The sequence below is a fragment of the Mesocricetus auratus genome, unplaced genomic scaffold (genome assembly GCF_017639785.1).
Source record: "Mesocricetus auratus isolate SY011 unplaced genomic scaffold, BCM_Maur_2.0 Super-Scaffold_100010, whole genome shotgun sequence".
In the NCBI taxonomy this organism is placed as follows: Eukaryota; Metazoa; Chordata; class Mammalia; order Rodentia; family Cricetidae; genus Mesocricetus; species Mesocricetus auratus.
Genome location: NW_024429194.1, coordinates 75,722,865 through 75,736,975, shown reverse-complemented (window position 1 = coordinate 75,736,975; position 14,111 = coordinate 75,722,865). Strand labels below are relative to the sequence as shown.

The 14,111-nt window shown below is 47.0% G+C and overlaps 1 protein-coding gene across 3 annotated transcripts; it reads left to right on the top strand.

The window, feature by feature from the left end:
• The first annotated feature begins 1,417 nt into the window (after window positions 1-1,417).
• Window positions 1,418-7,583, top strand: Acr (acrosin). Of its 3 annotated transcripts, none has more exons than XM_005067112.4 (5): window positions 1,418-1,537; window positions 2,427-2,633; window positions 2,838-3,121; window positions 6,130-6,275; window positions 6,844-6,933. In XM_005067112.4, the coding sequence occupies exons 1-5, from the start codon at window positions 1,461-1,463 to the stop codon at window positions 6,931-6,933; spliced, it is 804 nt and encodes a 267-aa protein (XP_005067169.1). In that variant the 5' UTR covers window positions 1,418-1,460. The 3 variants fall into 3 exon arrangements, with proteins under 3 accessions (XP_005067169.1, XP_005067166.1, XP_040609904.1); XM_005067109.4 differs by having other exon boundaries at window positions 1,422-1,537; window positions 6,836-7,583; XM_040753970.1 differs by having other exon boundaries at window positions 1,447-1,533; window positions 6,836-7,583.
• The last annotated feature ends 6,528 nt before the right edge of the window (window positions 7,584-14,111 follow it).

The following is a 14,111-nucleotide window of genomic DNA, read 5'->3' as shown; positions in this document are numbered from 1 at the left end:
GCATGCCTGAAGAAATGAGTCCTGATGGTCAGATAAGGACTGGATAAAGATAAGGATTGTCAGATAAAGTGTCACAGTCCCCAAGCCCTATTACACTCTGAAAGGGTACGTAAGACCTCCTTGCACTCAAATAGAAGATATGGAATTCTGTGACCCGTAGGCAGCAGGGATAGGATCTTGAGACAGACAGACATGAAGTTGAGATGAGACTTTTGAACAGAGTAGAGAAGACAGATACTCTTGGAGAGGAGGGAAAAGCATATGGCATTTAGGCAGCGAGAGGAGACTTCTTGGTAGGGGAAATGAATACTTCCGCAACTTCATTATGGAAGTTGAGGATAGTTAGGGCACACTCTTTGAATATTCAGGTAGAGACTCTGCATTGATGTTCCACTCATGGAAGAAATGAGACCTTGGACCCTGGTGGGAAAGCAGAGGGTTTTCTTCTTCTTCTTACATTTGGGAAAGGAGGTCAAGAGCTTTCTGATGCTCAGGTAAGATATTCAAGACTCTATTGGCCGGCTTAGGGAGAGGTGACCCAAAAGTTATGTAAGAAAGTATGACATTTAGTTAGAGAAAATACCTGGAGAAATCAAGATCATCCCATAATCCAAGAACGCAACATACAGGAGGAGATAAAAATGTCTTGGTGGGTAGGCGATGTGGCATCTTGTGACACCCCTTAAAGGGGATGTCACCGTTCTATCCTTTGGCAGGCTGGTGGGAACTTACAACTCAGAAATGAGGCCTTCTGACATTGCAGGGAAGACGGAGCATCATAGTATGTGATGTTCGTGTCATAAGATCTTCTGACAATGTGAAAAAAGACACTTGATAATATGCAAGTGGAAGTCTTGAAACTTCCCGTTGCTCAAGTATAGGTGACAGTCATATGTGGGTGCACTTAGTTCAAAAGAAGAGACTAGAGACCTTCAGGGAACATTGTGATACTCAGCAGTGGACAGGAAGGTGGGCTTTGAAGTCGCGTGTCAAGGAAGTTCAAAATGGCTATTGAAACGTGTTCTGATGGCATACACCTCTCCCCCCACCACATACCGAAGATCTGTCAGTCAGTGGAACCTGATTTCCCTTAGACGTGCACATACTGTACTACCTCTCTGGGGGAGGGGGAGCAAGCTGCTGTGTAGTCCATACGTCTGTGGTGGCTCAGCCCCCAGAGAGCACATCCCCAACATTCATAAAGTGAGACTTCAGGAGACTCACCAAGGGTGAATGAAGGTCTCAGGACAGAGCGAATGGGTCGCACATGAGTCCCTCACCACCCTGAGGTAGGAGAGTTTGCGCAGGAAGTTGGGATGTCCCTTCAGCATGAATCAGTTAATCACAGAGGCCAGCCTCCCTAACCGCTGAGGTGGGGGTGGGAGATCATCTTGCTGATTGGCCAGGAGGCCGCGGAGCTTTGTGAGGTCACAGCTTGCAGGCCAGGTTAGGACAGGAGTATGGTAGAGATGCTCTCAACTGCCGTTGTGCTGGTCTTGGCAGTGTCCGTGGTTGCCAAAGATAACACCACGTGTGAGTAAGTGTCGGGGGTACCTTGGTGGGGGTAAGGGCATTTTATGAATAACAGGGCCTACCTAGACTCCCCTTGTCCAGGGCTAGGATGAGTAGTAAGCTTATATGTAGCAGGCTCTGGATAGTTTCACAGTTCCTGTGACCCACATCCCCTTCTCAGACCCTCCCTGCTTCCAGAACCATGACCCCAGAATCATTAGGCTCGCAGCTGCCACGGTTTCCCCGAGAAAGAGATCCCTCACCCCAGCTCTCCTCTCACTGCTTCTCCAGTGACTGGCTTCATTGCCTCTCAAGCATTGGGTCCTAAACTTTAGGAGTCCCTGTTTTCCTATAGACAATTGAGGTAAGTTACCCGTGCATGAATTCAGGCTATCCTATGCCTTTTGCATTGCCGTCTACCTGAAGACTCTTACTCCTAGTGGACCCACAATGCAAGCAGCTTCAAAACTATTGGGAGCCTTTCCACTGTGACACAGTTCCCAGAACTTCCCATCAGGAGTCCCCCTGCTTCTAGTGGGACTCAAATGCTTGTGAGCCTCTGTATCAGCTTGCAGCTCTTTTGTCCTAACCTGGTACTTTAGCCCTAAGGCCTCCTTAGTCATGTGACGTTTGCTTGAGTCTCCCACCCGAGATTGGCCCTTGAAAATCATCACACTCCTCTGCCTCCATAGCACTTTTGACTGCCACTATGTCCAGGGCTCCCTCAATACCTCAAGGCCTGCGTAGATATTTCCTGGAGACTGTGGCCTCTTGCATACCCACCCTTGATTGCCTCTCTTTCCCCAAAGTTCCTCCCCATCTTTCCCAACCCTATGTCCCTGCCTTCCCCCCAGGTGAGGTACAAAGACTGGATGCCTCTTCTTAGTTTGAGCAGTGTCCTGGTTTTTCCTCAGTGGCCCCTGTGGGTTACGATTCAGGCAGAACCCACAAGCAGGTATCCGGATTGTCGGAGGACAGACCGCGCAGCGTGGGGCCTGGCCTTGGATGGTCAGCCTACAGATCTTCATGTCCCATAACAGCCGCAGGTACCACGCCTGTGGAGGCAGCCTACTGAACTCCCACTGGGTGCTTACAGCTGCGCACTGCTTCGATAACAAAAAGTACGTGTGGGACTCGAGAGAGGGAGGCCTTCAGAGTACTCCTAATGGAAAGGGACATTCCCCAGGGGCGATGCCTAGGGTCTCTGGAGCTCTGGGACCACACGGTAACCAGATTCTGGCAGGGCTGTAAGGGTCACTGTCACCACAGGGTTTTGTGTAGCCAGTCTGTAAACGAGAAAGACTGGCTTACCTTTGTGCCCACAGAAAAGTCTATGACTGGAGACTGGTTTTTGGAGCACAGGAAATTGAATATGGAAGAAACAAGCCAGTGAGAGAGCCTCTGCAGGAGAGATATGTGCAGAAAATTATCATTCACGAAAAATACAACATTGTGACAGAGGGGAACGACATTGCTCTCCTGAAGATCACTCCTCCAGTTGTATGTGGGGACTTCATTGGGCCCAGCTGCCTACCTCATTTTAAGGCTGGTCCTCCCAAAATTCCCCAGACCTGCTACGTGGCTGGGTGGGGATACATAAAAGAGGATGGTGAGTATCGGTGGGGCCTCCGTGGTGGGCACTTGTGCCCATTCTCCTTGCTGCCTTTTCATGGCAGGAGTCATGTGTCGGTGTATGGCTGAACTGTTTCAGTTCTCCTCATGGAATCATGAATAGAGCCTACCATAGGCCCTCTCATAACTGGAGAATTCAGTGTGAGAGAAGCTGAGTCCAATGTCTAAGGTCATGGTGTCCGGATTGTCGGAGGGCAGGACTGGCAATAGTCTGCCTATGGAAGGCTGAGTGGCAGGTACAAGTAGAGCCTTGGAATACTTTAGAACATAGCAAAGCTGTGTGTGTCTATCATCTGGAGGCCCAACTGCTAGACTTTGAGCGTTGGAAGCTTAAACCGAAGCAGTATTCGCAAAGGACCTCTGGATATGGCTCTGTTGCCAGGGTGTTTTCTTCACTTTTGCGTGGAAGGGCTGTACCCTGGAGTTGAGCATCTCCAACTTCTGTGGTCTCGGGGATGCCTTAATTCACCATCAGCAACAGGTACTTTGGCATTTTTTTTCTCCTTTGGATAGTCATAGCACCAAGACTCACCATTTCCTTCCAAGTTACTTGATGTTCTCTATGTAGGCTGGGAAGGATGTAGGTGGTGGGTATGATCTTCTTAGGGTCATAAGTTCAAGGCCCTTGGAATTGTGCAGCCGATCTCTTGCCATTCAAGATGAGTCTTAACTTCCCTGTCCTTACTAAAAGTGTCTGCCTTTCCCCTGGCTCAGGCCCCCATGACGCTGGGTGAGTACAGGACTTCTGTAGTAGACAGGCTGACAGGGAGCAGGACATGTTCTAGAGTCGTTAATGACTGCAGAGTTTTAGCCTGAGTCCCAGACAACTTCCCCACATCCATAAAGTCCAGGGTCACTGTTGGTACCAGAAGTAACATGTCATACCCTGAAGTCACAACAGCAAGTAGCAGGGCATTGTCAGTGGGACAAGGCCAAAGACAAGGTGTTCCCTGCTCATGGGCAGTGCTTTCAGCTTCTCGTAACTGGTTGCACAGATTTTTATTGTCACATTAAGGATGTGGAAATGTGGCTGGAATTAGCTGAGCCATCAGTTTCTTCTTTGATGTTGGAAAGTTTAGGTTTTCTAATCCCAGGTAATTTAGTCGTTTGGGGTGTACAACTCAGTTCCCCCCTTAAATTTGGAATTCCTGCTCCCCTACTCCCTTTTCCTAGAGGCGTTCTAATTCTTTAAAGCAGTGTTTCTCAAACTGTGGGTCATGACCCCCTGACAAACTATCTCCCCAAATATTTACATTACAATTTGTAATAGTAGCAACACTACATTTATGAAGTAGCAATGAAATAATTTAATGGTTGGAGTCACCACAACATAAGGAACTGCATTAAAGGGTCAAAGCATTAGGAAGACTGAGAAGCACTGCTCTAGAGATTTACTGCCTGTCCTGTCCTTCCTGGGAGAGGATCTTAACCGTAGCTGCTTTATTTTTGCTGGCCTTTGCTGGCATGTGCTGATAGCTATCTGAGCTCCCTTGTGGGTACCCATCCCATCTGCTGGTGTCTGTGGCTCCTCAGCATAAGGACATATGTTATTCAGCCCTGTCTTATCTTACCTCTGATCATACATGCAGTTTGTGTTCTTGTGGTCCTTGGGTAGCTGGTCTCTGGTTCTAGAATCCCCTTAAATTGGTGGGGGCATCTCTCATTTTTGTCCTGCAAACACATATCTCCTATAAATGCCTCAGTCTTAAAAATCTCCAGGCCCCAAACTCCCATGGCCTATTTATATATGCTTGCTTCTGCCTCCGCTCTGGGGCTGGGAGTGCTACCTAGATATTGTTCCTTTCCCTGGGGTTTTGAGTGCTCAAAGGCCTCTTATTTAAATTGTCTGGTATTGAGAACATTCTGTCTCAGAACACCTGGCTTCTCACAGTGAGGTCCATGACTTTCAAGACTGTGGTTTCAGCCAGAGACCTAAAAAGTTATCTTAGTGGCTGGCGAGTTTTGGGTTGTTATTATTTTAGTGTAATTCCCGCCTCAGGAACAGTGCTTGTACAAACCTCTCGCTGGGGGTTGGCTATGAGGAAAGGTGGATGTTCTGTTGAAAACAGAAAATGAAACAAAACACCCCTTGCACCCTCCCCAAATCCTTTAAACACCCAAATCCCAGGAAACAGACACCTCCTGCCTGCCTGCTGAATGTTTAGCCCTGCATATACAGACCCCATGCATTTCCTGTCTTACTCCTGCGCTCACACGCTTGTCTTTTGCGTGTGCCTTGCGTCAGGGTGTTGCACCCACACTGCTACGGGAGGGGGCTGTCAGAGGTGCCGCCGTTCAGGGCCCTGCTGGCTGCATGTGATGAAGATGGCTGCGCTGGCTCTGAGGATGTGTCAGACGCACCCTGACTGCATGAGCTGAAGCGTAACTGTGTCTCTCCTAACCCCCGCGATAGGGTCTGTGGTAGTGAATGAGGCCCTGACTCAGCTCTCCTCTTTCAAAAATCTCCTCAAAGCAGATCTGAGACACATGGGAGGATCCCGTCTGAAGCTGGGTGGAGGAGTCCTAATGGAGGATAAAAAACAGGGAGGGTGACTTCTAGACATACAGTGGAGAATGAAAGGTGTGTCTCAGGCATGGGTGTGGAGAGGGGCAATCCTGGCCAAATTCTTGACGTAGGTGGGGGGTGCTCCAGTCCCTCATCCAACACGGGAGTAGCAGGACCATGGAGTTAGTGCTTGGCAAATGCTAGTTGTGTCTGTTAGAGCTACAACTAACCTCCACAGTCCCTCAGCCGTCATTAATCTAGGCATCACCTGTCCTTCCTTTCTTCAGGCAAACTCCTTTTACTTGTACCCCCACCTGCCCTTCCACTGTGCATTTCCTCCCCTTGAGTGTGAGGTGAGCCTGAGGGATCTTTGTGTAACCACAGCATTAAATAGGATGGATGAAGGTTCATGGTGGGGAGGAGGCGGGGCTTCCTTCATGTCCTCCTTGAGCACTGACCGCTGTGTGGCCTGGCTGCAGCCCCCAGGCCATCGCCTGTCCTGATGGAGGCACGTGTGGATCTCATTGACCTCGACCTGTGTAACTCAACCCAGTGGTACAATGGGCGTGTCACATCAACTAATGTGTGTGCAGGGTATCCTGAAGGCAAGATTGACACCTGCCAGGTAACTTCCTTCTGGTGCCCAGACCCCTGGGTCCCTCTAGGGATCCTAGTCCCCAAGGAAACCTCACTTTAGGCCCCTCATCTTCATCCTCTCCTTACCCAAGGGCCCACTTCAGTGACTCCTCCCCTGGTACCCTTTTCTTAACATCCACCGTCACAACTAGTATGGGGATGCTATCTACCATCTGTCCCTACTGAGAACCAATTATCACACTGGAGCATTTGATCCCAACATTAGCACACAGAATCCATTGCCCAAGCCCAGTCCTTAGAGATAGTTTTCTTCTTTCCCAGAACACAAAGTACCCAAAGCCACTGTGTTCATTCACGTAGTGAAAGCCACTTGTATGTACATGTGAGCTCATCTTACTGCAGGGCATCTCAGGACCGTCCCCCTGCCCTTCACATCCCAATGGATATTGGTAGCTCTCACTGTACCAGTTGTATGTAAGGCAGCAGGAAACTATGTGGCTTCAGACATTGTTCTCCCACAGCCCCATGACCCTTCTGGAAAGGGAGAGTGGTTCAGGCTGAAAGTGACCCCTCTGTCCTTCTGGACAGGGGGACAGTGGTGGGCCTCTCATGTGCAGAGACAACGTCGACAGCCCCTTTGTGGTCGTGGGGATCACAAGCTGGGGGGTAGGCTGTGCCCGTGCTAAACGTCCTGGAGTCTACACAGCCACCTGGGACTACCTGGATTGGATTGCTTCCAAGATCGGCCCTAATGCCTTGCATTTGATTCAGCCAGCCACCCCTCCCCCGCCTACTACTACTACTCAGTCACCAGTCTCTTTCCAGCCTCCTCTTCACTCTCCTTGGTATTTCCAACACATGCCACCTCGACCACCTCGGCCACGACCACCTCGGCCTCTGCTACACCGACCATCGCAAGGCCAATCACCATTCCCACCCTTGCCTCTACCCCCAACGCCAACCCAACCTATAACCTATACTTTTGGTACACATCGCACAAGACCCCACACAACACTCTCTTTTGCCCAGCGTGTACAGCATCTCATAGAGGCCCTGAAGGTGAGGACTTACCCTGTGCATGATTCCTCACATTACGGTGGACCAATGAACTACCAACGCCTCTCCACTTTCGAGCCTCTCTCCAACAAACCCAGCGAGCCCCTCCTTCACTCCTGAGAAAAGAGAAATGAAATAAAGCATATATTTGTATATAAATATATATACACACGAGGGCATGCTTTCTGGACTTCTGCCTTCCCCAACTCCACCCAAACCTCCCGCCATCAAACCTATCCCCTCCCCCCCTTCACCCTCAAATAAAATGGAATTGCTCATACATTCATACTGGTTTTTTTAAGGGTGAATTTTAACGCTTGATGCTGGCAGGCATTGTGTGCCTCTGTTTATGTAACTGGAGAGTGGGATGAAAAGCTCTACCAGCTAGCTGACTGGAAAAGGAGGGACAGCCTTTCACTAGGAGTGCATATTCTCTTAATGCTACTGTGGGACTGACCCACAGAGATGCTTCTGTGTGAAAGGCCAGGCTCTTCAGAGCACAAGGAATGGCAAGGCTGATGGGCAGCCCAAACCAGTATCTACCACCAAATAACCTTCCTTGTGGCTGATCAAGCATCACCTGTTCAGGGTTATTACAGGCCTGCAGCCAAATCTTATTAGTTCCTGGATTCAGTCACATCAGAACGTACCCACTAATGCTAAACCTTTCCAGGAATAACAGTGGGGGAGGGGTATCTTACAGGTACACCGGAGTTTGGAATTGCTTTCTTACCATCATTAGATATTTAAGAACATCAGTGGTAAGGGACAGAAACCAGTTTTGAGCTTATTTAGTGATACAAAGATATACAGAACTGGTAGGAAAAGACCAGAAGCATTCTCAAGGGTCAGAGAGGCCAGCAAGGCATGGGCAAGGCCTGAAGTTTCCTCAAAGTGGCTGTTGGATGCCCAGTCTAGGTATCAGACCTGTCCCACGTGGCCTGAGGCTGGGGTCGACCTTCAGCCAGATCACATTTGTTTGCAAAGCCCTGGGGAAGGAAGTCCTGGTGGGCTCTGTTCTGCTGTTCACCTCTGATCAAGAAACAAGCTTGGTGTTTGGATTAACTACTTGTGTTTCTAAAGATGGCAGGGCAGAGAGACAACACCTCTTGAAATCACAGTGTGCTCAAGGTTGTATTTTGCTTTTCAGCTGTGCCGTTTGGAATTAGTAGGAGTGTGAGACCACGCTCTGACCCCTTTGTGTTAGGAGTAAAAACCCAGTAAGTAGGACGTCTTCTGGGTGTGCTTGCCTGTTTGATTTGACAGGGCTGTGTGCCGGTGTGCAGAAGTAAAACTTTTTGCCCTACCAACACACTTTGGATTGTACGGTTACTTTCTTGGGAGCCCCCCAGACCTATTTCTAAAAGCCTGGCACCCAATATGAGAGGCTCTTTCTCTGTGACCAAAGGTCCTGGGACCTGCTGCCTGAGGCAGTGCCCCTGGATATGGATACATTCCTAAGCTCCTGACCCAAACTGGAAAATAAATCGGCAGTCCAGATTAAGGATCTCAAATCAGCATAGCGGCAACTAGGTAACTTCTGTGCATAAACCAAGGTAAGAAAATTGGACTATAGAGTACTGTCATGTGGTTGGGTATTTTTTCGGAGGGTGAGAATGTGGCTGAGATGTCAGTCACAAGTTCCTTCAAAGTGGAAAACCGATGGTCCAGGGGGAACACAGGAAACCTCCAGTGCAGGGGCTTTTGAGTAACTCCAGAGAGGACTTGGGAAAAGGAGAAATGAATATTTTTTGTCTGGTGTTCCCATTGAGTCCATTAGGGTGAAATTTGAGCTTCTGGGAAGAGCTTCTGAACCAAGAGAAGAAAAACAAAACTTGGATGTGTTAATACTGCTTTGGTGGGTGAGACACCTGGAGGTTGTAGGAGAGTGACTGAAATGTCTAATCCAATGGGAAGCAAGTGTGGATCCCCGATCTGCAGCTCCAGTTTCGTGTGTGGAAAAGAGCCGTTTGGGTAGAGTGTCAGTATTGTAAGGGTGTCCACACAAACTCCAAGAGTTAAGCATGGCTTCTGATGGTTTTCAAGGGTCTTCACTATAGGAAAAGAGAGTTGGTTGAGCCTCTGATCAAGACATCACAATACAATAGGAAACCAGGTTCCCTCTTTGGGAAAACACAAGTATAAAGGATCTGAGACCAGTAAGAATAAAATGTCTTCTAAAGCCTGTGCTCCAGTATTAGGGAGAACAAAAGGGGAAAATAAAGTGGGTTAAAACTGGGGGTCTTAGGGTTTCTATTGTTGTGATAAAACACCATGACCAAAAGCAACTTGGGGAGGAAAGGGTTTATTTTAGCTTATAGTTCTCAGGCTTATACTTCATCATGAGGGAAATCAGAGTGGGAACTCAAGCAGGGCAGGAAACTGAAGGTAGGGACTGAAGCAGAGGCCATGGAGGGAGCTGCTTACTGGCTTGCTCCTTGTGGTCTACTCAATCTGCTTTCTTTCTTTCTTTTTCTTTCTTTCTTTCTTTTTTTTTTTTTTTTTGGTTTTACGAGACAGGGTTTCTCTGTATTGTTTTGGAGGCTGTCCTGGAACTCACTCTGTAGACCAGGCTGGCCTCGAACTCACAGAGATCCGCCTCCTCTGCCTCCCGAGTGCTGGGATTAAAGACGTGCACCACCAACGCCCGGCTCAACCTGCTTTCTTATACCACCCAGGACCACCAGCCCAGGATGGCATCACTCACAGTGATCTGGGTCCTTCCACATCAGTCATTAAAACAATACCATATAGGCTTGCCTATAGGACAATCTTATGAAGGCATTTTCTTAAGATTCCCTCTTCTCAGGTATACATAGGTTTGTGTAAGTTGACAAAAACCTGCCAGCACACTAGGTAGGTGAACTTGCAGAATATGTTAATGATATAAGGCCAAAAGTGTGGAGGAGATGATTATGATCTTTGCTGGAGAAGGGGACCTGGGCCCTCTTTTCTCTGAAACAGCAGCAATAAAGGAGAATAGACAGCACCTCTAAGTGGGGTCCTCTTTTTATCTATGCTGGGAGCCCCAGTTCTGAACCACCAGCTCCAGTACCAGCTCCTCTTTATCCCTTGGTATCCTGATTAAGAATGAATCCTGAACAATGACAGGATACCCCAAATCTTCCCTTCTAACAAAGAAATCCCCTCAATTGATGTTCTAATTCAGAAACATTCTCCTGGGTGGTAAAAGGGTAGTATTGTCAACATCCCCCTTCCCAGTTCAGAGATCTTAAATTATAAAGGGAACTAAAGCCTTTGATAGAACACCCATATGTGATGTCTGATCAATTGGATCAAAACCTTGGAACCCAACTTTATACCTGGTCTGAGTTAATGTCAATATTGAGTATTGCCTTCTCTGGTGAATAGAAGGGATGCTAAGAGGGTCTGTCTACACATATGTACATGTAGGCAAAACACATATACAATATTAAAAAGATAAGGTTCCTGCTCAAGTGGAGGTCACAATCTTTTTGGGGCTGGAGAAATGGCTCAGCAGTTAAAAGCGCTGTTGTTCTTGCAGATGATCTGGATTTGGTCCCCAGCACTCACATGGTGTCTCAAAACCACCAGTGAATTTCAGTTCTAGGGCCTCTGACATCCTTTTCTGACTCTGAGGGCACCAAGCCCACATGGTACACAGACTTCTGGCAAAATATGCCTAAATCTATCCCCTACCCCCAAAAATTGTAACAATAAAAAGGAGTGCTATGGCTGGATAGGGTGTGATGACAAGAGATTAAAAAAATCCCAACCAACAACACATCCGGAATAATAACAGTGAGGTTCATCGAGGCCACATGAGGGATAACTTGGCCATAAGAGGGATTGGAAAGTCAGTACTCCAGTTCTGGACTACATATAAAACCTTTAGTATACGATAAGGAGAAGAATGGCCCACAGTGTCTCTAGAAAGGCTAAAGGATCAGAGAAAGTATTTGGGATTAAATATAAAAGTGATTGGGACATGGGATGGTAAAGTTACACTTTGTAAGAACAGCTGGCCAAACACAGTAAAAATTTACAAAAGATTTGAGGTTTGACAGGACAGAAGGTTCTAGAGGCAGATCAATGCTACAAATGCAGGAAAATGTAGGGAGAAGGGACATTTCAAAAGAAAACAGGAAGTAATGTCTGTGTGACTTTTGCAGAGGATTAAAAGACTGATGAATATCATTTGTCATCTCAGACTGCGATTCCAGGGCTAATGTGGACAGTTTTGCCTCTGTATATGCTTTTTTTTCTGCCTTGTTAGCAGGGAGTATCCCCTCACATCCAGGCCATTTTGATAATGGGCCCAAGGCTCTTGTTAAATTTTGTTTTTTTCTAACCACAGGGAGAAAATAAAAAAGACTTAGAAGTCCAGGGAAGAAAAAGTTTGCATGAGACTTGCAACAGGAAAACAGCTTGGTAATTAAAAGTATGTGTATAGGTAACCTTAATTCGCTATAATGTGCCATGTATGTTATTTGGATTTGATTCCTACGTAGGGAAAGAAATAGTAAATCTATATGATGGAATTATAGAGAAGGACGTAAGTATGAGTTCATGGTTTTGGTAAAACGTGTTTTAAGAAGGTATTTCAGATAAGGATTCATTTTATGTAATAAAACAAGATTTTTGTCCCTGGAATGAACAATAAAAATGAGGGCTTAGTTATGTTTTATTGCTATGAAGAGACACCATGACCAAGGAAACCTATAGAAGAAAGACTTCATTGGGGTTTACAGTTTCAAGAGGGTGAGTGTTCTGGCTCGTCCTACATCAGTTTGACACAAAGCTAGAGTCATCTGAAAGGAGGAAACCTCAATTGGGAAAGTGTTTCCATCAGATCCAGCAGTTGGACATTTTCTTAATTAGTTATTGATGGGGGAGGACCCAGTCCATTGTGAGTGGGGCCATCCTTGGGCTGGTGGTCCTGGGTTCTATAAGAAAACACGCTGAGCAAGCCATGTGGAGCAAGCCAGTAAGCGGCTCCCCTCCGTGGTTTCTGCACCAGCCCCTACCTCTAGGTTTCTGCCCTTCTTGACTTCCTTCAGTGATGAACTCTGACGTGGACGCATAAGCCAAATAAACCCTTTCTTCTCTAAGTTCCGTTGCTCATGGTGTTTCATCACAGTAATAGTAACTGAGACAGTGAGTTCATGACCAGCATGGTGGGGAATATGACGACAGGCAGGCAGGCAGGCATGGTGTTGGGCCATTAACCAGGAGAGCTTATATCCTTATTGTCAAGCAGGTGGCAGACAGAGAGAGGGGTAACTGGGCTTTTGAAATCTCAAAATCCACCTCCAGTGGCACATCTCTGAAGAGGCTACACCTCCTAGGCCCTTCCCAAATAGTTCTACCAGCTAGGAACCAAGCTTTCAAATACATGAGATTTTGGGAACCATTCTCATCCAAACCACAGAAGGGACAAAACCATTGAAGTTTAAAGCCAAGCCATAAGGTCTGCAGAGAATGGAACTTAAGGGTGATGTATGTTTGATGATAATAGTTTACTAAAATTCCTAAGATTATACTGATCCAGCTGGGCGGTGGTGGCACACGCCTTTAATCCCAGCACTCCGGAGGCAGAGGCAGGCGGATCTCTGTGAGTTCGAGACCAGCCTGGACTACCAAGCAAGTTCCAGGACAGCCTCCAAAGCCACAGAGAAACCCTGTCTCGAAAAACAAAAACAAAAACAACAAAAAAAAAAGATTATACTGATCCACTTGTGATAACATTTGCAGTTTTTTGTTTAAGTTTTGAGACAAGGGCTCACCGTGTAGCCATGGCTATCCTGGAACTCACCATGTGAATCAGCCTGGCTTTGATCATTTGCAGTGATCTGCCTACCTCTGACCCTGAGTGATTAAAGGTGTGTGCCACCACACCAGGCTCCACGGTATTCTCAATAGATAAAAGTTGCAAACGGCTTAAATATTTATAGTAAATAAATAAATTGTTGAGTATATACATTTTGGAACGTGATCCTGCCATAAAAGAAACAAAGTACGTGATACATCTCTCTCTCTCTCTCTCTCTCTCTCTCTCTCTCTCTCTCTCTCTCTCTCTCTCTCTCTCTCTCTCTCCTCCTGTCTCTCCTCTCTCTCTCCTCTCTCTCTCTCCTCTCTCTCTCTCTCTCTCTCTCTCTCTCCTCTCTCTCTCCCTCTCCTCTCTCTCTCTCTCTCTCTCTCTCTCTCTCTCTCTCTCTCTCTCTCCTCCTCTCTCTCTCTCTCTCTCCCCCCCCCAAGGTTGCTAAATAGCCCTTGCTGACCTGGGACTCACCTCTGCCTCCTAAGTGCTGGAGTTAAAGGCCTAACACTATGCCCTGCTCTGGATGAATCTTTGAAAGTGGAAGAAGTTAGACACAAAAAGTCACACATTGCATGCTTTCACTTATGTGAAATACAGACTTATCATTAGTAAGGCTTTCTCTTTGGCGTGATGGAACTACATAGGCTTGGCAATTAGACCACATTATGACAGTGTGAATTTCATCTCAGATATTACATCCCTTCAAAAACTAGCTAAATCATAAAGCATAATGACAGCTACTATGTAGTAGTTGGTATTTTATGAGCTCCCTTACCCCAATACTAGTGCTAATGGATAAATACAGTTTCCCCTTTTCCTGGAGACATGTCTGAGCTAAATTGGAGCCACTTTGCCCTGGAGGACACAAGCTGTCTCCTGTGTCTCATTCACTTGCTGACAGTCCTCTGGTCTTCAGGCAGGACCAAATCTGGGACAGTTTGTCTTCAGAGTCTCACTGGGATTGGAGGTGGTAGTAAAGTTGGTCTCCAGCTGGGATCAAAACCT

What these genes read in the sequence shown, in the direction of transcription:
- Acr (XM_005067109.4), top strand. Translation starts at nt 1,461, where the DNA reads ATGGTAGAGATGCTCTCAACTGCCGTTGTGCTGGTCTTGGCAGTGTCC. An exon ending in CACTGCTTCGATAACAAAAA is followed by an intron (nt 2,634 to 2,837) that starts GTACGTGTGGGA and finishes TTGTGCCCACAG; the next exon opens with AAAAGTCTATGACTGGAGAC. An exon ending in GCAAGATTGACACCTGCCAG is followed by an intron (nt 6,276 to 6,835) that starts GTAACTTCCTTC and finishes CCTTCTGGACAG; the next exon opens with GGGGACAGTGGTGGGCCTCT.